At 40.3% G+C, this 25,156-nt stretch overlaps 1 protein-coding gene across 1 annotated transcript; it reads right to left on the bottom strand.

Annotated features, from left to right (window-relative positions):
* Positions 1-45: 45 nt before the first annotated feature.
* Positions 46-24,573, bottom strand: UQCRC2 (ubiquinol-cytochrome c reductase core protein 2). The gene is made up of 14 exons (XM_025855410.2): positions 24,420-24,573; positions 21,802-21,885; positions 21,555-21,704; positions 20,546-20,610; positions 18,800-18,856; positions 18,440-18,564; positions 16,121-16,218; positions 13,230-13,287; positions 10,461-10,556; positions 9,937-10,136; positions 8,325-8,405; positions 5,644-5,720; positions 1,586-1,739; positions 46-319 (listed from the first exon to the last, which is right to left on the bottom strand). Exons 1-14 carry the CDS (start codon positions 24,450-24,452, stop codon positions 236-238), a joined length of 1,362 nt encoding a protein of 453 aa, XP_025711195.1. The 5' UTR covers positions 24,453-24,573; the 3' UTR covers positions 46-235.
* Positions 24,574-25,156: the final 583 nt, after the last annotated feature.

The following is a 25,156-nucleotide window of genomic DNA, read 5'->3' as shown; positions in this document are numbered from 1 at the left end:
GCATATAATAAATACTTGATTAACTAATTGCAAAGATGCAAGAAAAACATTTAAACAGAATGTTTTATTAACTTTCAGTCAGCTGGGGATAATTACCTGTATTTACGTGTTAAGACACTTCACCTCATTGGAAAAAAAAGAGATGAATGTTATATTAGAGATTTTTGACTTTCATGGGTTTGCCGCTCCAGGTTGAGAACATATTCAGCTCTTCCCTGCAAGATGTGTTTCAGTATTACAACTCATCAACAAAAGGCGTATGGCTCAGATTTCCACTTGCTGCCATTGACTTCCGGCCAGAAACAAACTTCTTTGCAGCCTTAAACAAACAAACAAAAATTAACAGAGATAAGAGAATGTATTATCCAGCAGACAAACTTATTTACTCTGTTGTTTTAAGAGTGTGTGGGACAGGGCATCCTGAGCCAGCAACTCTGTACTAAGAAGCTCTTGTGAAATTAACTACAGGAGAGTGCTGAGCATTATTTTCATTTGTGCCGCTGTAAGAAAGTAAGCTCAGGTGTTCCTTTGAATGCTCCCTCCTACGTGTGACAGAGCAAGTGTGGTGCTCCAGATTTGAGGGTAGCTGTTAAAAAGGGGGATAGGGAAAACCCCACCGACATTGCAAAATAGGGCAGAGGCGGCCTCAGGCCAGGCAGTACTTTGCGGTTTCTGTTTTAAAACGGCAAACAGTCTGAGTCAATAAAAATACCCCAACTGTTAACATAAAAGTCACACTTTCTCTCGCTGTGTTCTTTATGCCACTATTTCAAGACCAGAGGCTGGTCGTTTAGGTGTACTGCCACGAGTAGCAAGCCCCCATGTTCTCTGAAGCCAGCTTTTTCATGGGGACAACAGCTGGGGCCGGGACTCACTAACGGTCATATACAAGAGGAGGAGAGCCATTTGGAAGAGTATGAAAATGATGAACCTAGGGGTCAACTGAAATCGAGTCAAGGTTACTACTTTAAAATAAAATAACCTGTTTTTTTCTAACCCCACTGTCCCTACATAAGGTAGAGCTGTTGCTGAGAAGACGGCTGAGACCTCTATGATACAAGAGGAGTCGACATTTTTAATACAGAAAGAACTGGGAAAACCCACTGATTTTGGATTTATTCTGTAGTTCATATATTTGTTAGGTACAACAGGGAATATAAATAGGTATAAGACGTCGTCCTTGCCCTCAAAACGGCTGAATCTCACAATAATATATGTGAAAAAAAAATATAGCAATAGGAGGAGGAATGTCTTGGGCTGAGAAAATGAATGGAAATCCCGTATAGGACTGGCATGACAGTTTATTTCTTGGGAGGAGAATCACATGAAAATCACCTCTCAGAATTTTAAATGGTATCATCTACCGGGACTTTAGCTGAATGAGGAAGACACACACACGGAGCTGACCAGGAAGCCATCTGCAGACTAGATGGGAAAGAGCCCTCCCGCCTCCCCATCAGGCGGACTGGCACCAAACTGCAGGATTGGGACATATACAGCCCAAGGGAGCTTGTGCATTCCTTCTGAGATTGGATCATTAAGGTCAAATTATTTGATGTAAAATCAGAAGTTTTCATTCACTCACGTTTACGACATCAGCATCAGCAACGGAGTCTATCTGCTGAAGGACTGTGTCTGGCGGTATGTAAGATCCCGCACCTAGCGCCTGGGACCCGACTTCATCCAGGAACCCCTCAGAAGACTCCACTGACATTAGGTAGCCAGCTTTCAGCTTGTTCCTGTCCAGTAAAAGGTATGTAACTAAGGCAGAAGCCAGTTTTATAAGAGCAAGGCAATTTAAAAGTATGTTCTCGAACCAAATAAAGTATGTTTTCAAACACAAACATGTTTTGGTAAATACACAAACGAACAGCTTTGAAATCTTACAACAGGGCTAAAGGCCTCCATTCTGTCTTCAGTTCAATTATGTGATTATGCGATTATTTAGAAAGCTGTCAATATGCGATTATACTGGAAACCCAACAGACTGCCTTTTGATTTTAGACTAGAACTTAGACTATTTTAATGTGAAGTTTTGATTAGTGAAGTAACTCTTGCCTCCAAATACTTTTCTGGTGATGATTTTAGGCATTTCTATTAAAGCAGAACACCTATGTGGGGTCTTCAGGCACTGTCCACTTAGTGGAATATTGTGTGCTGATTCTCTATCTACCTGCGCCCCCCCGAGGCCCATTTCTACAAAGAGCTTTGTCTCAATGAGGGTGGGGTGTGATTGAGAAGACAGGTGAAGGACAGTAGAAGTCTTTTTTTTCTTTTTAAAGATTTACTTATTTGTCAGAGAGCGAGCGAGAAAGAGAGAGAGCACACAAGCAGGGGGAAGGAAGGCAGAGGGAGGAGCAGGCTCCCCGCTGGGCAGAGAGCCCGATAAGGGACTTGATCCCAGGACCCTGGGAGCATGACCCGAGCCGAAGAGCTTAATGACTGAGCCACCCAGGCGTCCCAGGACAGAAGAGGTCTTACAGTCTGTGCAGCTTAAATATGGGCACAAAGCATGAATTTGAAATAAAAATCCAATTCATAATTCTCTCTTGAGTAATTTAACTCTCAAATAAACTATCCTTGTTTGGCACTCTGTAGCAAGAGTTCCATTTACACATAATCACAACTTAATGCAGTTTTACCACACTGTCAGTTTAATTAAAAAATTTTTTTTTACCTTTTTTTTCTAAGGGGGGGGGCAGAAGGAGAAGGAAAGAGGGAGTCTCAAGCAGGCCCTACACCCAGCACAGAGTCCAATGCAGGGCTTGATCTCACGACCCTGAGATCATGACCTGAGCCAAAACCAAGAGTTGGACACTTAACTGACTGAGCTACTCAGGGGCCCCAAAGAGTTTAGAGATTTACCTCTTCACTCTAGGCAACAAACTGATGGTTACCAGAGGGAAAGTGGGTGGGGGAATGGGTGAAACAGGTGATAGGGATTAAGGAGGGCACTTGCTGTGATGAGCACAGGGTGATGTATGGAAGTGTTGACTCACTATATTGTACTCCTGAAACTAATATTACACTGTATGTTAATTAACTGGAATTTAAATAAAAACTTAAACTTTTTTTACCTACAATAAACTTTACCGAGAGATTATTAGTTTGTTCCTTCAGCAATGACACCTTGCTTTCTTTCACTACAGGAAGACTAATAAGAATCTTACAAGAAAAAGTATCAACTCCATCAAAATGACAGAAAACAAACATATCTTGATATTAATAACTGAAATTCCATTTTCTACATGTTGCCGTACCGTATAAAAAACTGCTACGCTTAAGAAAATATATTTTCTTAAATAAATTAGATTTTTATTTATTTCTTTGACAGAGAAAGTGAGAGAGGGAACACAAGCAGGGGGAGTGGGAGAGGGAGAGGGAGGCCTCCCATGGAGCAAGGAGCCCTATGCGGGACTCGAACCCAGGACCCTGGGACCATGACCTGAGCCGAAGGCAGACGCTTAATGACTGAGCTACCCAGGCGTCCCAAATAAATTACATTTGAAACCGATTTTTCTTAAGTAAATCCAGTGTTTCAATTTATTCTCATCATGTTTTGTTTGTGGTGCAATCATGTAGAACTGCATCCTATTAACCAATCCTTGGTTCCATGTACATAGTATTTAATAAACTGTACTGTACTTATTTATTTTTAAAGATTTTATTTATTTATTTGAGAGAGAAAATGAGAGAGAGAGAGCACGAGAGGGGGTTGGGTCAGAGGGAGAAGCAGACTCCCTGCTGAGCAGGGAGCCCAATGCGGGACTCGATCCCGGGACTCCAGGATCATGACCTGAGCCGAAGGCAGTCGCTTAACCAACTGAGCCACCCAGGCGCCCCTGTACTGTACTTATTTAAGAGATGCAATTTTTAGTGTCTTCAGTGCAACAGAAGTAATAATGCTAATGGGAACAATCTGAAATGACCAGGAAGTTGTTCCCTCCTGAGTCGTAATTTGCCCCATCATACTTCCTCTGTGGGCAATACTAAATGATTAGGAAGACAGTGTTGAGTTTCACGATGCACATTTTGAACTGTCCTAAATGGATGGAGTCAAATTTAAGTGTTTTAAACTGCTGAATGAAAATGCAAGCTGATTTCCAGCTTGGTCCAAAGTGTGTCTCTTTTGTTAGACTCTCCAAACTACTGAGTGAGAGGTGTTGCTGGCGCTCCCAGTGAAAACAGTGGGAATTTAAAAAATCGCCAAATAGGAGACAAGTACTTCAATCTTTTAATCAGATACAGTGGTCTGATTTATCTGCGGGGGATACCTTCCAAGACCCCCAGGGGATGCCTGAAGCCCTGGTTAGTACCAAACCCTATATATACTATGTTTTTTCTAACATACCTATAGTTAATTTATAAATTAGGCACAGTGAGATTAACAATAACTACTAATAAAATAGAACTGTAACAATATGCTGTAATAAAAGTTACGTGAATATGATCTCTCTCATTTAAAAATAACTTGTCCTATACTCACCTTTCTTGTGATGATGTGAGATGATCAAATGCCTACATGATGAGATGAAATGAGGTGAGTGACGTAGTCGTGCTGTGACATAGTGTTCGGCTACTGATGACCTTCGACAGTAAGTCAGGAGGAAGATCATCTGCTTTCAGACCATGGCTGACTGCAGGTAACCATGGAAAGCGAAACCATGGATAAGGGGGGGGACTAGTGTAGCTTTTTTTGGTCTATCACATCAGTAAAGAGGTGAAAAAAAGAATTGGCCAATGGTTATGGCAGAACAGGCACTCTCATATACTGGTGCTGTGACTCTAAACTGGTACAACCTTTTTACACTGAGATTTTGAAATATAAAAATAAAAATATAGACATATTTGAACAGACTTTTGTGATATTTATTGTAACTCCTGTCTCAGTTGGGAATCTATACCGAGAAGGTAATATGAAATAAAAAAATGTTTTAAGACCAAAGATAGCTTTTCTAGTTTATAATTTCCAACTGTAGGAAATGTCCAACAAGTGTATTTTGATATACCAGTTAATACTATTTATAACACATTTTTAGTAATCTGAATAAACGGAATAATCATTATAATGTTAAAAAAAGAGGAATCATTAGTAAGGAATGAGAGATCATTTTTTATTTTTTGTTTCTTATTTTCAAATTTCTACAATAAACACGCTATTAAATAAGATGTAAGTATATATAATGATAGTTAACAATTATGTTTAAAATGTATAAAATGGTCAAGAAAATAAGCAAGATAGTAACAATTGTATCTCTAGGTAGCAGGATGTGGGTGTGTTTCCCTTTCCTTTTAAATACTTTTCTGTACCTTTCAATCCTTTTTTTTTAAATGTTATAATATGGTGTGATTTTTTTTTTTAAGATTTTTAAAATTTATTTATTTGACAGAGAGAGAGAGACAGCAGGAACACAAGCAGGGGGAGTGGGAGAGGGAGAAACAGACTCCCCACCGAGCAGGGAGCCTGATGTGGGGCTCGATCCCAGCATTCTGGGATCATGACCTGAGCCGAAGGCAGACGCTTAATGACTGAGCCACCCAGGCGCCCCTGTACCTTTCAATCCTTTTGGGTATATGTTACAACAAAAAATACAACTTTCAAATACCTGAAACACAAAACACACAGTTAATACTGCAACTTACTTGGCAGCTTGGACATCTGCATTGGAAAGGTTTCCTTGAGCAATTGTTTTCACTTGGTTATAGGCAGCCTTGATAACCTAGGACAAACAAGAGACAGCTGGTCATTTTTGATCAGTGCCAGAGTCTCCTGAAGCAATCAAATGCTCCTCTACTGAGGCAAAAACACAAGATGGAAGGTCAGTTCCAGAGAAAAGCACAGTGTCCATTTGGAATTCTTGCCACTATGCGCTCCTTATTCTTCCAGTGTTCCATAAAGCAGCTGCCTGTATAATCTGCAGTGTCCAAGTAGCCAAGCTATCTAATCTATTCATTTATTTATGGTGGGCAGCAAAGCAAGGTTTATGAGCGATAGCAAAGTTTATTATTGAGTGATAGTACAAAGCTCCCGAAGAGGGAAGGGATCCAAGAGGTTGCCTGTAGCCAAGCTTTTTAGAAAAGTAAGTGGCAGAGCACAGAGAATGCCAGGCTGGTTTAGGAAAAGCAAACACAGGTATTTCTAATTGTCTGTAAAGAATAAATACCTCTAGAGTTAGGGAGGACGTTAGGTTTGAGGTTGGTGTTGAGGAGAATAACTACCATGACTTCCAGTGCTTTGACGAAACCTCAGATGCAAGGCCTTCTGGCCAAGCGTCTGCGATTTCATATTGTTGGAGCGTTCGCTGTATCCCTGGGGGTTGCAGCTTTCTATAAGTTTGCTGTGGCCGAACCAAGAAAGAAGGCATATGCAGATTTCTACAGAAATTATTCCATGAAAGATTTTGAGGAGATGAAGAAGGCTGGTATCTTTCAGAGTGCAAAGTGGGAATGTAAAGAATTTCTTTGGGTTGAGTTCCATTGAAGTCTGTCACTGACCTGTGTTCTGAACTATGAAACACGAATACTGGCTTATGGAATAGTTTGTCTTGATAAATAAACAACTAAAAAATAAAAAAAAAAAAGAATAAATACCTCTAAATTTCCCCAAAGCGTCATGCAATTAATACTGCTATCCCTTACTATTCATTAAGAAGAAAGTAGTAATTCACACACCGATGTGTAAAGCTTGTCCATGCCTGGGAGGCTGGGGTCAAGCAGGAATCACGTTCCAGTGATGTGGGTGGGTGTTTGGGAAATATCTGTTGGGTAAATAAGTTCATAAACCCGGTCCATGATTTTCTCCATCCCAACCTTGGCACCATCCTGGGTCACTGATCTAACCCTAATCACCATTCTAGGACCTTCATTTCCCCTGCATTTTAGCTACCCATTTCGACAGCCACACCCGACTTGGACATAACCTAAATTTGCCCTTTCTGTGAAATCCTCAATTCCAAGACCCCTGGCCTAAGTCTTTAATCACACTATCCTTGTTCCACTTTATCAAGATCTTTAGTTCCTTGATTTGTCTACTTTCAATCCATCGAGTCCCTTGGCTTCACTTCTCTGTCTGGCCAAGATCCACGAATCACTCCTTCAGTCATTCTTGTCACTGTGCCCCACTCCCTTGCCATCTGCCCATACTTCTGACTTGCCCACTTTGTAGGTTTCTAACCTTGGATGGAACCTACGACCTGCCCCTTCCATTACTCCATTAGAAATACTACTGAAGAAAAACTATGAAGTGATTGTAATACGTGACAATATGTGTAGGAAGTGTTGTACGTGACTCGTATGAATTTGTGGTCTCTCACTTCCAGGAGACACCTACATGGTGGTCAATGCCCATTCTGTGTGTATCTAGCCCTTCATTTGTCCCAAATTTCATTATTTTCTTTCAACTCTCCTACCTTCTCTTACTCTCAAGACAGGACAGCCTCCCCCGACTGGGGACGTACTTCCGCATCCTTCCCACAGCAGCCTTTGTGTCCAAGGCTAAAATGTCCATTTGTACTCTGCATTCCACCTGCTCGCGATTTTTCAGACCTGATCCATTTATAATATCCTATATCTGCTCCAATCTTTCTTTCCCTTCAGTATGAATTCTCTCCCAACTTAATCTCTCAGTGTGAACTCTCCCAAAACTATCACCCACCTCCCCAGCAAGTCTGAGCTCCACCTGCCTATGCCAACCTCACATTTCTTTCTTCTCATTCATTCCTTAACACTATAAATGTTAGCTCACAACCAATATTCTGGTGAAAACTGATGTTACCAGTGATGTACTGGTTTGCTGTAACTACCAGGGCTCTCTGGTAACTAAATGGATGGTAATCCAGAGTGGATCAAAATGGTGTTAACCATTCGCTCTTTCCTGGCCTCTTAAAAATACCAGTTTCTCTTCTTCTTGTTTTCTGGGCCATTTTCCTTAGTCACTTGGCAACACTCCCCAGAGCTCGAGCTTCAGTTTTCTCCTCCTACAGTCTTTCACACACAACCCTGACTTCAACACAATCTCTGTGCTGAGGACTCTGAAAGATCCATGTTGGCCTTGACATCACCTGAGTTATCAATTTAGATGTCCCAGAGAGACAGCTCAATGCCACCTGTCCAAACAGAACCAAAATACCAAGGAGACACTTCTTCCCTCTTTCCTGGAAGCACAAGTATACATTTTTAAGTTCCTTGCACAGCACACACGTGGTAATGATATCACACTATACAGAGCTCTGATAAGTCACGGCCTTCAAACACTCCCTGTTTTTTACTAAAAACATGTTAAGGGAGGAAAAACACTTGTGAGAATTGGTGAGCTTGCAACTTACATCTCCAGCTGCGGCAGCCTGTGAGATGGTGTAAATCCCAAAGAGTCCAGAATCCGAGTAACTGGCATTAAAAGCGGAAACCTGAAATATAATGAAATTTTACCGTATGTCATTTTACCAGGGAAAACAGGGCACAATTTCCCAAATAGACAAAAACTTGGGGACCCTCACGGTACAAGCAAAAAGAGATGAATTAATATTTCACGTAACCGGTTCTGTCAAGGACTGCAGTGTTTCGGACACAGGTTACTTCTTTCAAAACCATAATGGTTTTAACTTTTTTCACTTAAATCTTCCTAAAACAGACTGCTTGCTTTACTTTTTGCTGGGTATTTTCTAACCTTTGATGATTAAAGTTTACTGTAAACATTAATTTGTGAACAGTACCATCACTGTTCACTGATCACAGCCGCAGTATGGCTGAGTGGTACAGACTGTGGGCTTTGGCGTCACACAAACCTCCTGTCTTCCCACTGCTAGCGCTGGTGACTTCTTTTTGGCCAATTCACTTACACTTCCCCTATACACTGAAGTCAAAGGGTTGGGGAAAAATGTCTGCTTAGTGGACGTTATTCAGATACCCCAGGTACCTGCAAGTTCAGCCTCAGGATAACGGGGGTATTGCTGTCTGCAGTCTGGGCAGAATGTTAAGCTCCCTAAGGGGAACACGAATGTCAGTGTCCTGTAGCCCAGTGTTTATGTGGATGATTTACAAAAAGACCACCTGAGCTGTTATTAAAAATACAGACTTTCAAGTTCATGTAACAGATTTACTCACTCAGATCCCTGTAGATGCAATCTGGAAAGCCGCATTTAAAAAAATAATTCCACGTGATTCTTATGCATGTTAAAATTTGAGAACCACTGGCTTGGCCCATTTAAAGCATAAGAAGAAATGTTCTTTAATGATTTGAAGTTTAATCACAATTCTGAGACTCTCCTGTTCATACCTCAAATTTCTGCCCAAATGCTGAAGTAGGAATTTTTCTTTTTTTTTTTTTTTTTTACTTTTTTTATTTCTTTGACAGAGAGAGACACAGCGAGAGAGGGAACACAAGCAGGGGGAGCGGGAGAGGGAGATGCAGGCTAGCCTGATGTGGGACTCGATTCCAGGACTCTGGTTATCATGACCTGAGCCTAAGGCAGATGCTTAATCGATTGAGGCGCCCTTCATTTTTCTTTTTTAACTTAATCTCAAACTGGAGGGATGGGTGTACAGTTTCTCGGTGTACATGCTGTACATTTGGTTGGAAAACAGGAAGAGCAGCAAAATTCACGAAATAACCACAAGAACACAAGAGGACAGAAGAAAATCTAGAAAAAAAGACTAATTAGAATCTGGGAAAGTGTTTAATATCTAAAACTTTATTCTAAAGGGCCCTGAAGGATGAATTTCTGATTTTTTAAGCATTTCCTTCTTTCTAGGTTATAGAACTGAAAAGAAAGGACGTTTCTGATTAGGCCCTAAGGAACTAAACTCAAGCCTATCTCTTCATTTTTACAAAGATTTTCTTTGTGTGCACCTTAAATTTTAAGAGCAGATTAACAGGACTACATCATACACATTGAGCCTTTATAAACAAAAGGAGAGATGCTGACTATTCAGACTCACATCAAATGGCTGGTGAACTCCCTTGGCAACAGCCTGGTACAGAGCGCTGGTGGGATGGCTGCCCCTCTTGACATGTGGTCCAGCACCAAGGACGTACTGGAGAACACTAAATGCATTTGCTTCTGTACCTCCTGTGGCAGTACTTTCAGCTACAAGAGCAGCATGAACGAGACTGTCTCCATTCTGCTCTCGGATTTCACCTGGTGCCATGTAAAGAGAGAGCGAGGAAGAAAGGGGCTTGGTCACCACAGGCTTTATTCTTCTGTATTCTCTACAACACAGTATTAACTCACTAAGATTAAGGTTTTCTGTGGCCTGGTGCTCCCAGCATACCATCCTGCTCTCCCCACAACACACACACACACACAAAACATGTTTAATACACAACACCCAAGCAAACTAATCCCTTCCTTCCACACTGAGTCTATTTGGTGGTAAGTAATCGGGCCTATCCTACTCCAATACACTATTCTGATGGGGAACGTCCTTCTGATAAGTCAGCCCTAACAGAACAAAATGCTTACCTCCACGATATTTGGCCTTTGCACCAGGTAAACCAAGCCCACCCCTCATGTTGAGAAACTGTTCTGCAACTTGCTTTAGAACAGGGTGACTCACACCTAAAACAAAACCAAGCTAGAACCATTAATTTTTAAAATACAATTGCAAAACATCTACTGTTTTAAAAATAGTATGTGATTATACAAATTATAGAAATAAACAGTAAAGAAAACAAGAGTCCACCCCCGACAATGCTACTCTCCCAGAGATTCCACTTATAGTTTACTAATACATATTCATCTACAACTTTTTTCTTACTTATATTAATATTATCATTTTATTTTTAAAATGGTGTTACTCTACTCATATTGTTTCTAACTTGTCTTTTGTAATTTCTATCTAGGTGAGGGGTCTACGGCAAACATTTAATGGCTATGAAGAATTCCATTATATGGATGTACTATCATTTAATCAGTCCCTTCTTGATTGACATTAGCATGTTTCCTGATTAATCATTGGCTATTAAAACAATACTGCATTGTACAAATAACATTTTTAAAAAAATTTTAAATTAATTAACATAGTGTATTATTAGTTTCAGAGGTAGAGTTTAGTGATTCATTAGTTGCATATAACACCCAGTGCTCGTTATATCACGTGACGTCCTTAATGCCCATCACCCAGTTACACCATCCCCCTACCCACTTCCCCTCCAGTAACCCTCAGTTTGTTCCCTACAGTTAAAGAGTCTCTTATGGTTTGTCTCCCTCTCTGATTTAGTCTTATTTTAGTTTTCCTTCCTTTTCCCTACATTCATCTGTTTTGTTTCTTAAATTCCATCTGAGTGAAATAATTTGATAACTGTCTTTCTGACTTATTTCACTTAGCATAATGCCCTCTAGTTCTACCCACATTGCTGCAAATGGCAAGATTTCATTCTTTTTGATGGCTGAGTAAAGAATGCTTTTAAGAGTAAAATGGATCCACAGAAAGGGAAAAAATGTTTGCAAATGATATATTTGTAAGGATTTAGTATCCAAAATATATAAAAAACTCTTACAACTCAAAAATAATAAAAAAAAAACCCAACCCAATTCAAAAATGGGCAAAGAACTTGAATAGACATTTCTCCAAAGATATATAAGTGCCCAAAAAGCACAAAATATGAGTTTTTAGGGAGACACAAATGGAATGAGATACCATTTCACAGACACTAGGATGGCCACCATTGAAAAGACAGATACTAGTAAATGCTGGTGACAAAGTGGAAATACTAGAACCCTTGTGTGCCGTCGGGGCGGGGAGGGGGGATGTCAACACTTCAACTGCCGCGGACAACAGGCTGGCAGTTCCACAAATGGTTCAACAGTTACCACAGGTCCTGGCAATTTTACTTCTAATAATATACCCCGAAGAATGAAAAACAGGTGGTTCTAACTAAAACTTACACGCAAATGTTTTTATTTACAATAGCCCAAAGTTGAAAACAACTCAAATGCCATTGTGACGAACAGATGAACAAAGAGTGGTAATGGAGTATTTTAGCCAGAAAAGGGAATGGAACATTGGCAAGTGCTACAATATGGACGGACTCTGAAAACACTGTGAAGTGAAAGAAGTCAGCTATAAAAGGCCACATATTGTAGGATTCCATTTCTATGAAATGTCCAGAGAGTCAACTCTATAGAGAGACAGGAAGGAGATGAGTGGTGGACTAAGGAGTGGCTATAATGAACACAGGGTTTTTGGGGGGATAATCAAAATATTCTGAAATTAGATAGTGGTAACAGTTATAGCACCCTCTGAATATAATAAAACTCATGGAACTGTATACTTTAAAAAGGTGGATTTTATGGTATTTGAATTATACCTCAATGATGCTGTTATTTACAAAACAAATGGAACCAAAAAACAGTATAGCAAATATCATCTTTGTGCAACTATTTTGTAAACTTGACCAACTGTTTCTGTATGATAAATCCTTAAAAACAAAATCACTGAGTTTAATGTATTAATATTTAAAATTTTAATATATTTAAACAGACCTCCAAAAAATATACCAGTTTATACTCCCACCAACAATTTTTGAGAGTGCTTAATTTCTCCATACCCTGGTTAATACTGGGCAGTGTCAATCTTTTAGTTTTTGCCAATCTCATGGGTTAAAATTTTAACTATTAGGCAAGGCTATCTTTTACAATAACTGGCTACACACACGTGTGTGTGTATATACACACATTTCCCCCATGAATTGGTTGTTCACTCCCTTTGCCTATTTTCTTTTTTTTTCTAAAGATTTTATTTATTTGAGAGAGAGAGAATGAGAGAGAGCACGAGAGGGAAGAGGGTCAGAGGGAGAAGCCGACTCCCTGCTGAGCAGGGAGCCCGATGTGGGACTCGATCCCCGGACTCCAGGATCATGACCTGAGCCGAAGGCAGTCGCTTAACCAACTGAGCCACCCAGGCGCCCTCCCTTTGCCTATTTTCAATTAAATTATACTTCTTTAAAACAAAAGACTTGCAAAAGCATTTTGCTTAGAGAAATTTGCCCTTTATCATAATTTTTCAAATACTGTAATAAACTCAAAGCCAGTAGTTTACATAGTTAAATGCTGGATTCTGCTTACTAAAACCAAACAACCTACCAATTAAAATCCTATCACACAGTGCTTGTCTGACATCAACAGAGGACTGAGTTATCAAATCTGGTTCAATCCTGTGCTCTTATGATTATAGCTTAAAAAGACTACTCTTAAAGAAATAGACTGACATGTAAGCAATTCCCAACTTACCGAGTCCAATCAAAGCCATTCTTGCACTTGTGAAATGGTTCTGAACAAAGTAATGCAACTGAGGAAGTTAAGAACATTTATGAGATTATATTGGTATAAATACAGAAAGCTGAAAAAATTAAAACTGCAGGTCAATAGAAAATAAATACTCAGGCTTAAAAGCTGCTGTTGTAAACTACAGACTACATAGTGCTGAATTATATTGCTTTTATTTTTTAAACTATCGATTAAAAGAACTAGAACTTTAAAAAAAATTTTTTTTGTTATGTTAATCACCATACATTACATCATTAGTTTTGGATGTAGTGTTCCATGATTGTTTGTGCATAACACCCACTGCTCCACGCAGAACATGCCCTCTTTAATACCCATCACCAGGCTAACCCATCCCCTATACCCCTCCCCTCTAAAACCCTCAGTTTGTTTTTCAGAGTCCATCATCTCTCATGGTTCGTCTCCCCCTCTGATTTCCCCCCTTTCATTTAAAAGAACTAGAACTTAACGTGGTAATGGTTTCATGACTGTGAATATAGTGAAAACTACTGAATTGTGCACTTTTTTTTTTTTTAAGATTTTGTTTATTTATTTGAGAGAGAGAGTGAGAGCATGCCAATGAGTGGGGGGAGGGAGAGAGAGAATCTCAAGCAGGCTCCACGCCCAGTGTGGAGTCTGACATGGGGCCCAATCTTATAACCCTGAGATCATGACCTGAGCTGAAACCAAGAGTCAGATACTTAACCGACTGAGCCACCCAGGTACCCCTGAATTGTACACTTTAAGTAGGTGAACTGTATGACATGTGAATTATAACTCAATAAAGTTGTATTGAAAGAAAGGAACTAAAAAAAGGCCTGAAAAAAATTAGAGCACACACTAGCTTGAATTTGAAAAAAATGAGACTAAGCTTATGATTTTTATTATGTGATTTTAGCAGATATGCATCAGATTTCTTTTGTCTTTATATACATAGTAAGAAAATACTATTAACATTCTACAGTAGGGCTAAAACCTGTTCTCAACAGGAGCACTGCTGCTCCCATGGGAGTGAAAATTGTCTCTTGGGGGCAAGAAAAACATTTTACTTCTTTTATGTATAAAATGCAAATATATATACATGTACATAAACAGTGTGTCTGTGATATTAAAATTGATTTTGAGTCAGGGTAGAAAAACTGGCTAAAAATGGTTTCTTGGGAATGGGTCATAATGTTGAGAATCATTAGGCGATGGTAACGTGACTGAATCCAGTTACCAGAATTTGTGCCCTGAAGTGAATGGTGCCTACATCTTTGGAATCACCATGGAATCATTCTTTTTTTCCCCTCCTAAATGCTGCCATCACTCAAGGTATTCTAGCACCAATTTCTTTAGAATTTCCTTTAGACTAACGACACATTTAAAAATGCTAATAACTTTGAGGTAACCATGGTTAATATATTGGTATCTGTCCAGGATACAAACACACCCCCCACCTCCCCCACCTTTATTCTCTAAAAATTGAGAGCCTATGGTACATCCTATTCATAAATTACATTTTCTAACTTGACAATATGCTACGGGATTTTTCCATATCAATATTTTTGAATGGTTGAATAGTATTCCATTCCACAGACACTTAATAAGTTACTTAACTAGTCCCCTAACGTTGGATGTTGAACTTGTGTCTGATTTTTCACAATTATAGACAACGCTACAGCAGACACCCTTGTGGATAAATGTTTCGCTATGTATGCTCTTTTAGCTACCTCAATAACGTATCTTCACATGGGTGACTTTGATTTCTGAAAAATTTCAAAACTCATTAGAGGCTAATCTTATGAAAAATGTTCAGTTTAGGTTGGATGATATCAGTTATAATTTCTTAAAAGTGCCACAGGAATGGTAGGCATTAAACTGACTGATAAGTGGATAGTTTTCTAACCAGGAAATAAAAGAGGAAAGGGATAGGATATACAGTTGAGTTTTCTCTAGTGGCTAACCAGAAATGAAATGAGAATAAAACCTTAACTTCCGAGTCATATACACACTTTGCCAAGTATTGATAGTTCCCAATTTTTCTTTTAACGCCTTCTAATAATTTTTTGCAGGGTGGTAAAAATTAAGATTATATATAGGCACCCACACTTGCAAGAGATACACTGTGACATTCAGTGTTTCACATTTTGGACCTGAAGTTTTATGTTACATATATGGCTGTGATGTGTGACAATCTGTACCGCCAGCAAAGTAAGGCCTGTGTGCTGAAGGAGGCAAGTGAGCTAGAGTAAGCAGGCTGATGACGGATGGGGCGGTGATGTGGGCTCATCTCCCCCTGCACACTGAGGAGTTAAAGGAAGACTTCTGGTCAAAAGATTATGAAATTTAACACTTAAATACTGTTTAAAAAAGATAAATATACCCAGGCATTAACATTCAGTGCCTTTAGGTATGTGAGATGTTTTCTTTTTTGCTTCTTGTTGTTTCCTGGATTTTCTGAAAGAAACATGTCTCTTTTATGATAAAAACTTCCTTTAGTTAAAAGTTGTAAAATTGTTCAGGTAGAATTTTAGTTAAAAAGGCAAGTTGAGGGGCGCCTGGGTGGCTCAGTTGTTAAGCTTCTGCCTTCGGCTCAAGTAATGATCCCAGGGTCCTGGAATCTAGCCCTGCATCGGGCTCCCTGCTCAGCGGGAAGCCTGCTTCTCCCTCTCCCACTCCCCCTGCTTGTGTTCCTGCTCTCGCTCTCTGTGAAATAAATAAATAAAATCTTAAAAAAAAAAAAAAAAGCCAGCAGGTGAATTTTTAAAATTTGAAGATAAAAAGAAAAATTAACAAACAAACCTGAAATGGCAGATAAATGTTCAATTTAATGTGAAAACAAGCACATTTTAAAATGTAATGTGTTTTATCAGTACCTCATCTGGTGTCACTTTTCCAATCCTATAATCAGGACAATACAGGGAATTAGCCAAGGTATTTCGGTAAGCTACAGCATGTAAATTTTCAAGGACACCTGTAAAATAAGTAAAGCAGCATTTGTGGAAACGATTCAAATAAGACAACGTTTTTAGAACCTAGAAAGCAACTAGACGATAGAATTTTGGTCACCTTATGGCATTCAAGTGTTATGAGGGCTTGAAATTTAAAAGTCGGCCAGCTGAATGTCCTGAGAAAAGTAAGAAATTAGGACAGCAGCTTCTACATACCAGGGCTCGTCTGACCACTTCTCTAACTTTAATCTACCTGGTATCATCTGGAAAGTATAATGGCCTAGGTTTCAGCAAGTCTGAATCTAGTTATAGTTAGTTCTGCCACCAATGTACCATGTGACCCTGGGTAAGTGATTTACCTCTATTTCACTCGTACATTCTCCTCATAATGAGGAGTTGTCAGGTTAAGAAGATATATGAAAGTGCCAGTGTTAAGTCCTATCAATAGCTTTTGGGGGGGGTCCAAGTGTCCTCCTCACTGGAGCACGGGCACTGTCTCTGCTTTCCTGCTTCAGTCAGTGCCTTTGCTCGTTACTCGGGCAATCTCCCTATGCCGGGAATGGTTAGGTGCTGGAAATAGAGACATGAGTAAGACACAATGCCTGGTCTCAAAATGTTAAGCAGGGAAAACGGTGAATTAAAGCATGATGGGTGTGATGTCAGCAGCAGATCAAAAGCTCAGCAGGGGCGCAAGGGAAGGGCAGTGGGAATTGGAAAGGAGTAACAGAAGTAAAATCTGGAATGAGTCTTTTTTTTTTTTTTAAAGATTTATTTATTTGAAAGAGAGAGAATGAGAGATAGAGAGAGCACACAAGAGGGGGGAGGGCCAGAGGGAGAAGCAGACTCCCCGTCGAGCAGGGAGCCCGATGCAGGACTGGATCCTGGGAATCCAGGATCATGACCTGAGCCGAAGGCAGTCGCTTAACCAACTGAGCCACCCAGGCGCCCTGGACTGAGTCTTAAGATGGATAGGTGTTTACCAGGGGAAGGATTAGGGAGTGGCATTTCAGGCAGAGAGAACAGACAAAGGCATAAAGCATGACAAGGGATTCAAAGGGGAACTGCCTGGAAGGGGAGAAGGTAGCGCAAGAGGCAAGGGAGGTGGGCAGCGGTCAGACTGTGAAGTTAACATATATGCTAAGTTGAAGAGGTTGAACTTTATCCCACAGATAAGAAGCCTTTAAAGGACCTTCATGTCAGAAGGATCGCTGCAAGGGCAATGTGGTGGCTGGACTGAAGATGCAGACTTGGGGGCAGATAGCGGCTGGGACACCGCAGTGACCGTTCACACAGATAGGATGAGCGCTGGAACCTCAGTGCTAACAGCGGGGAAGAAACCACAGTTGGCAGGTAAGTCATCTTTTCTACAATTTTCTATCTATTTCTTTGGTGGAGGAGATCCAAAGTAAGGAAGATCATACTCTTTTGTAAAACAAAGTATCACAGTGAAATAATATTAGCTAACACAGACCAAACCCTCACTTTGTTCCAGACACTTGACAGGCTTGCATTCTGAGTGAGGCCCATCCCATGCAGGCCCCTGCAGCTGGTCACCTGTTTAGACCCAAGGAGCCCACGTGCACACTTCTGCTCCTACCGAACTTGCAGGACTTCCAAGAGTCAGTGGTGCTATTTTACTAATCCGTTTTGCTAGTCATACTTGTCAAGATTACATATTGAACATTATATAAACACAAAGTATAAACATCTAAAAAGTTCTTATTTTAAAAAAAATTAAATTGCTTGCTTTGGGAAGATCCAGTAAAGGTAAGTGGCTAAACAGTAATACCAGCAGCAACCATGAACTGTTGCTGGGTTTGGTGTAAGCAAACTATTGAAAAAACACCGTATTCTAAATTCTGAAGCAGGGATTCTATAATTGACTTACATACTATCAAAGATGAAAAATAATCAACAATATGAATGTTTAGAAACACAAGAATATAGTTAAGAAACTAGACAAATTTTTGGAAAAGGCAGTTTTAAACCCAGTATCTTAAAAAAAAAAAAAGATTTTATTTATTTGACAGAGAGAGTGAGAGCACAAACAGGGGGAGCAGCAGAGGGAGAGGGAGAAGCAGGCCCTCCGCTGAGCAGGAAGCCCAATGTGGGGCTCAATCCCAGGACCCTGGGATCATGACCTGAGCCGAAGGCAGATGCTTAACCAACCGAGCCACCCAGGTGCCCCTCAAAAACCCAGTATCTTAGAAAGAACTGAACAGGATCTGAAAATAATGTACTTACGAGCCTGTGGATTCTGAAAAGCCACAGCTTTGTCAATCCTTAGCTGAGACTGAAGGGCAGCCACTTCCCAACGACGGAATTCTGGTGCTGTGGTGACATTGAGCAGGAACTCCATTAGAATATCACTACAGAAGATATCAAGATAGAGTGTTGAGTCAAAAATTTAAAACCAACGTCCATGCTACGTAAAGGTAATGTTCTCAATATTAAGTTTTAGGCCTGTGGTAAACACAATGTTCTACAGTTTTTAAGAACCCAAAACCAAAATCAGAGATCACAATGCCACATTAAAAAAGACAAGAACTGAGCAGCTAAGTGTTTCTTTAAAAGCAGGTGTCCTCAACTCATGCAGGTACTTACACGTGGTCCCGCAGGCATTCCACAGTGTAGGCCATGCTTTCCCTGGTTGAAGTCACACTGCATCAGAAATAAATTACAGTGAATTATCTAATCAGAAGAATAAGCTTTCCTTATATCTTTGTTAAATCAACCAATTCCTTTGGAAAAATTATTTTGACGTATAAAAATACACATATTCATCAACTAAAATAAAAAATAAGAAACTATTTTCAAGGAAGGCAATCTTGACATGTTACACATGGATGCACCTTGAAGACATGATGCTAAGTGAAATAAGTCAGTGTTGGAAGAATAAATACCGTAATTCTACTTTCAGGAGGAACCTGGAGAAGTCAAAATCATAGAACGTAGAATGGTCACTGCAGGGGGTTGCTGGGGGGGGGGGGAGTTTTTGTTTAATAGCTATAGAGTTTCAGTTGGGGAACATAAAAACATTCTGGAGATGGATGGTAGTGATGGTTTCTTAATGCCAAATTCACGCCAAAGACCAGTACACTTAAAGCAGTAAATTTTAAGTATATTTTAACACAACTTAAAAAAATGGCATTAGGGGCGCCTGGGCGGCTCAGTTGGTTAAGCGACTGCCTTCGGCTCAGGTCATGATCCTGGAGTCCCGGGATCGAGTCCCCACCGGGCTCCCCGCTCAGCAGGGAGTCTGCTTCTCCCTCTGACCCTCCCCCCCCCACGCTCTCTGTCTCATTCTTTCTCTCTCAAATAAATAAATAAAATCTTTAAAGAAAAATGGCAATTAAAGCTGAAGATCTCTTTGTACCCTTCTTTGGCTAACCTCACTCCCTCCTTCCCACTCCAGAGACAAGCAAAATTATAAGGACTACATATTGTTTAAAAAAACAATTATAAAAAAAATTATAAATGCCCATACCTTAAAAATATCTCGTTTTTCCACAAAACATTTAACTGGAATAATTTAGTTAATCCCTTAACTGCTGTGCACTAGTCTCATCACATCACTAGATCATACTTTATTTATCCCATTTCCCTGAAGATGGCATTCGATTGTTTCCAGTCTTTACAAAAATAAACAGTATCTTTGTGCATGTGGATTAAAAACTTAGGTTGCAAGATACACTCCTTTTCAATATTACTAGATTTTCCTTGATTCTTTTCTAAGTAGTTTTATCAATTTATTCCACTAATTGTAGAAGAGATTCTACCTCTTCCTTAACACTGCCAACACGATATATAAATCTGATGGGTAATGGCATCACATTGTGATTACCAGTAAAGATCAGTGTTTCTGGCTTCTTCCTCCGGGAATAGCCTGTTCCTATCCTTTGTCCATCCATTTTTTTTTTTTTTAAAGATTTTATTTATTTGACAGAGAGAGACACAGCGAGAGAGGGAACACAAGCAGGGGGAGTGGGAGAGGCAGCCTGATGAGCGGGGCTCAATCCCAGGACCCTGGGATCATGACCTGAGCGGAACGACTGAGCCACCCAGGCGCCCTGTCCATCCATTTTCTATTTGCTTGTCTTCTCCTAATTTGTAGTTCTTTGTTTTTCCAAATAACCCTCTCCATGTTATGTATGTTGCAAACATTTACTGCCAGTTACTTAAATATTCACTTAAAGGAATAAAGATGTTTTACATTTCGATGTAGTTAAATTCATTAGCCTTCTCCTCCTTGTGCCTGTTTAACAAATCCTTAATCATGCTGGTAAATTCCCTCATGATCGAATATTTTCTGGTGTTTTCACTACTTCCTGCTACTTATTTTTAACAAACCTTAATTTGCCACCAACTGCTTCAATTCCACGGGTTATCTTGAAGGATGAAGCTCCTTTTGTAGTCTGGAAAAAGAAAGAACAACTGTATTTTTAGTAATTTTTTAATGCTAAGTTTGCAATCACACAATATCACAATCTAAATGTCTAACTGTCATTAGATTAAAAATGAACTTTACCTAAACAGCAGATCCCTTTTTAGTTTAAGAATTATAAAATGAAGTTTGCCAAAAAACACAATAGTTTTTTTCTGTAGGATCAAGATACCATAGCATTCCTAAGCGAAATAAGTCAATCAGAGAAAGACAATTATCATATGATCTCACTGATATGTGGAATTTGAGAAACAAGGCAAAGGATCATAGGGGCAGGGAGGGAAAAATGAAACAAGACGAAACCAGAGAGGGAGACAAACCATAAGACACTCTTAATCTCAGGAAACAAACAGGGTTGCTAGAGTGGAGGGGGGTGGGAGGGATGGGGTGGCTGAGTGATGGACATGGGGAGGGTATGTGCTACGGTGAGCGCTGTGAATTGTGTAAGACTGATGAATCACAGACCTGTTCCCCTGAAACAAATAATTATGTTAATTAAAAAAAAAAAAGGAAAAAAAAAGAGAATGTAATGAAATATTATCCCAGAGTAACACTGAATTGACCACAACGGCAAACAAATATAGATAAAAATAGTTTTTGTTAATACGAAAAACATTTGTTATTGAAACTATTTCAAAAGAAAAGGGAAGAAAAAGCAAACATTTCAGAATAGTTGTTAATCTGGGGTGTAGAGGGTGGGAAGGGAAGGAGACACAAGTAACACTGATTTAATGATAATGTTCGAATATGTTGGGTGATACATTCTGAGGTGCTTATTTGACTGTATGCTTTATAACCCACATGTTACATAAATCCTTTTGTGTGTTTTGAATAATATATGATGCATTATTTTTAATGGAAAAAAAAAAGATACCATAGCATTCCTGAACAGAGTGAGGTAGTAAAGATGCTTACCAAACTGGATGCAAGACGAAGCAAATGAGAGGTTCCTAAGTTGTTGGAGTCCTCATATCTACTGCCTGCTTTAATGAACAAACCAATTCTTGATGCAGGAGCATAGTTCTCCAGAGAAGCAATCACTAAGCCATTTGGTAATTTGGTAAACTGTATTTAAGATAAAGTGAGATGTGATCAACACTGTTCTATTACCAAAGACAGTAAGGTGTGTATGGGTTCCAGTGAGTAACTCAGTGGGACTGACCTCAAGGTCCTGAGGATGTGAAGGCACTCCTGCAGGGGCAGCCGTGGCTTTCACTTTGGGAGCAACTTTCAGGGAATAAAATCTCTAAACACAAAAAAGACAGGTTACACACATTTCTCTCAAGAAAAATGTCTTGTATTCTGGTGTGCCCAAGCAACAGGTATTCAGTGATAATATATCTTCAAGGTTGGATTTAGCGGACTTATTATTTCCCAACCACTCTTAAATCTCTATATCTATGTGTGATTTGTAGAGCCTGAAGGAACACCTAATCCTACATTTTCATTTTTTTAGAATGTAAAGAACCACTGTATTTTTCTTCTCCCTGTTAACTATCCTATTAAAGCTTCAGGTGGCTCCTCCTGGCTCTAATGCTTTGGAATTTTTTTTGACCTGAGCCAAAGGCAGACGCTTAACCATCTGAGCCACCCAGGCGCCCCTGCTTTGGAATTTTTTGAAAAAGTGTAGGACTGCCACACCCATATCCTTTTATTAGATATTAGCATTATTGTTTCCCTTATCTGCCCAGTCTCATTTTAGTCTACCTCCCAAGTGAAATGACTTCATCTCCATAATCATTTTAGTAACCTTTAAAAAAGATGAAGTATACCAAGGAAAATTCCTCCAAGACCCCAATATTTCACATAGTATCTTCAGTCTCTTGGGTGCTACAGTAAGACCACACAACCAAGGGATTTATTTCTTTGACTAGTACACATTTATATCATCCTGAGATTAACAATAGCTTCAGCTACAGCAGATTCTTAGTTCATTATATGCAGCTACTGGAAAGATAAAAGGGTCCTCTTAAAGGCTGGATAATTGATCCAAATGCATAACTTTATTGTTTTTTGGGTAAATAATATACAATGCTATAGAATTCATTCTAAGGCTCATAAGGTTATTAGAAGAGATGTTGTCCCAAAATCAAATGAACATACTGCTGGAGTTTCATGAGGACTACCATCAGAGGCCGCAGTGCCCCAACTCAGTGATGTCCTGAAGGGCTGTTTGTTAAATATTCAACATCAGTCCTATACTGAGTTGGTTCCTAGTTTTCACTCGCTATTAGTACTTTTTAACTATAAATTACAATTAGCTTTGTTTTACATCAATTTTGTTTGCTGGGTGTGGTATAGTTACCCCTACTTGTGATTCTGCCTTTTGATTTTCTAAAAAGTAAAATTTTAAGGTATGTGAGCACAGCTGTTCAAATATGAATAATCTACAGTTCCATCGCCAAGGGAGATTTAGGTGCGTTCACCTCAAGAATAGTGACACTTATTTGTCCCATTCAAACCAGCTGCAAAGAATTATCCTCGTAATTGTCAATTATTAAATAATTTTAATAACAAAATATGTATAAATTTATTCTTTTGTAAAATAAGGGATATAATTAGAAACATTGCTTTCAAGTTTACTACAATTTGTTTACCTTGGTCCTCTCCAACTGTTACCTTTGAGTTCCTTCATCTACTAGAAAGTTGGGATGGATAGAATGGAGGCGATCTGGGGGTCTTTTGCCACTCTAGGCAGCTCTCAATGTTGTTAATCATTAGTTTGTCTAGGTGTGGCAGTAAGGGTAATTTAGGCTATATTACAATTTAAATTACAACCATTTGTATAATCCACAGTATGTCTATTTAAACATTAGGCACAGAGAAACTCCATTCCCTGTTCTTCTGCATCTCTCTCTAGCAGGTTACTATTTCCCTAGTAACCCAGATACTGTCAGCATTTTCGGCTAGGTAGTTTTTTGTTATGTGTGGGGAGGATGTGCTTGTGCACTGTAGGATATTTAGCAGCACCTCTGGACTCTAGATGCCAGTTGCACTCCCCAGAGGTTGTTACAACCAAAAATGTATTCAGATATTGCCAACTATCCCCTAGGGGCAAAACTGGCCAAGCTGAGATTTTTAAGTGTTCCTCCCCTCCCCTCTTGATAACTACCACTCCGTTGGTGGTAGTACACTGACATTTGAGGAGTTTTCCCCAAGTGACAGCTATGTTTCACTTGGGCTTGAAGAAGTCTTAAGCAGCTCCCGAGGACTGACCAAGAGCCCCTCCTAGAATTCTCTAACAAGACATCAAGAACAACACGTTATCCTGCCAGGGCACCACAGTAAGTTCTAGAACAATGATAAGCACTATACAGGCATTAGCTCATTTCTTAAGATTTTGCTCATAAGCCCACTTAACCGTTGGGGAAACTGATGCTCCGTGACACACTAAGAAGCAGAAGCCAGAGCTGACGGTGAGGGTGGAGGGCTAGGTCTACGCCGGCCCCTTGCCCCCCAGGACTCGTGGTTTCCTCCTCGGGCACGCCAAGTGCAGCAGTGACCTTCAGAGGTCTCTCCACCGAGTCGCGTCACGTCCGCTCTCAAGCCCTTTCCCTTTTCTCTTCAGGTTCTCCGGCGTTAGGTCTCTTCTGCGCGTAGCACGAGCTGGGCCTCCAATGCCCGACCCACCCCCTTGCAGACCACTTGGCCTGCAGAGTTCGGCTGAAGGGCAGACGGAAGCCCAAGGCCCCGGAGCTCCAAACCAAGCACCTCCGGTCCGTATCGCCTTGCTGACAAACTGCTCCTCAACCTTTCCCCATGCCCACCGGCTGTGCTCACCGAAAGGGACCCGGCTCTGCTTAGCAGCTTCATGGCTCAAGATTGCTCTAATCCACGGTCACGGCCGGCTTAAAAGAAAGCAAAATGGTGGCTGACGAGAGGAGTTTCCCAGCATCCCCCGCGCGCTCTTTCCCACGCCTTCTACGTGAAGAGGACTCTCTATGCGGACCGCGCTCTACTGCTCCCTGGAGGAGGTTGGGCCAGTCCAATTCCTCCAAGACGCAGTACAGGCGGACGCAAAGTTTTGTAAGTAAATACTCAGAAGATTACTTATGTTACCACTTTTTGGATTCTCGTCCTGGCCCGGAGATCCACTCTGTAATCCTGCTCTGACTACTTCTAGGACAGCCCATCACAACCCACCCCCGCCACTTTGGATTCTCCTGATCCGGATTGTCCAATGAGACAGCTCCTTTTCCCCGGGTTCCTCCCGCGGTCTTTCGGCTCAGCTCGGCTCTCGAGCTCCCGCACAGCCAGCGCTTTAAGGAGAGTCCTGTCTATCTATTTGCCTTTCTGCAGAGACTTGGACTTCGAAGCCGGGCGTGACTGCTTCTTGCTTGCTAAAGTCCTCACTAGATCATTAGCTCTATGAGGGTAGAGGTCTTGTTCAATGAACTCGCTGCTCTGCCTCCCAGAACAGGCGGGAGACACAAATGGATGAATCCTGAAACCGAGGCAGTCCTCACAACTAAGGTCTCTGCTCTCATGAAATTTATATTCTTAGGCTCGGGCTACGT

Source organism: Callorhinus ursinus, unplaced genomic scaffold, assembly GCF_003265705.2.
Source record: "Callorhinus ursinus isolate GAN/ISIS: 27379988/994484 unplaced genomic scaffold, GSC_fseal_2.0 scaffold85, whole genome shotgun sequence".
Lineage (NCBI taxonomy): Eukaryota > Metazoa > Chordata > Mammalia > Carnivora > Otariidae > Callorhinus > Callorhinus ursinus.
This window is presented reverse-complemented; position numbering and strand designations above follow the sequence as displayed.

Bases quoted from the DNA above. Each gene is read 5' to 3' on its own strand.
- UQCRC2 (XM_025855410.2), bottom strand. From the start codon at position 24,452: ATGAAGCTGCTAAGCAGAGCCGGGTCCCTTTCG. The intron at 20,611-21,554 runs GTAAGCATCTTT...TTCTTTTTCCAG, and splicing joins TTCGTCTTGCATCCAGTTTG to ACTACAAAAGGAGCTTCATC. The intron at 18,857-20,545 runs GTTTGTTAAAAA...TTTCTGATGCAG, and splicing joins GCAGTTGGTGGCAAATTAAG to TGTGACTTCAACCAGGGAAA.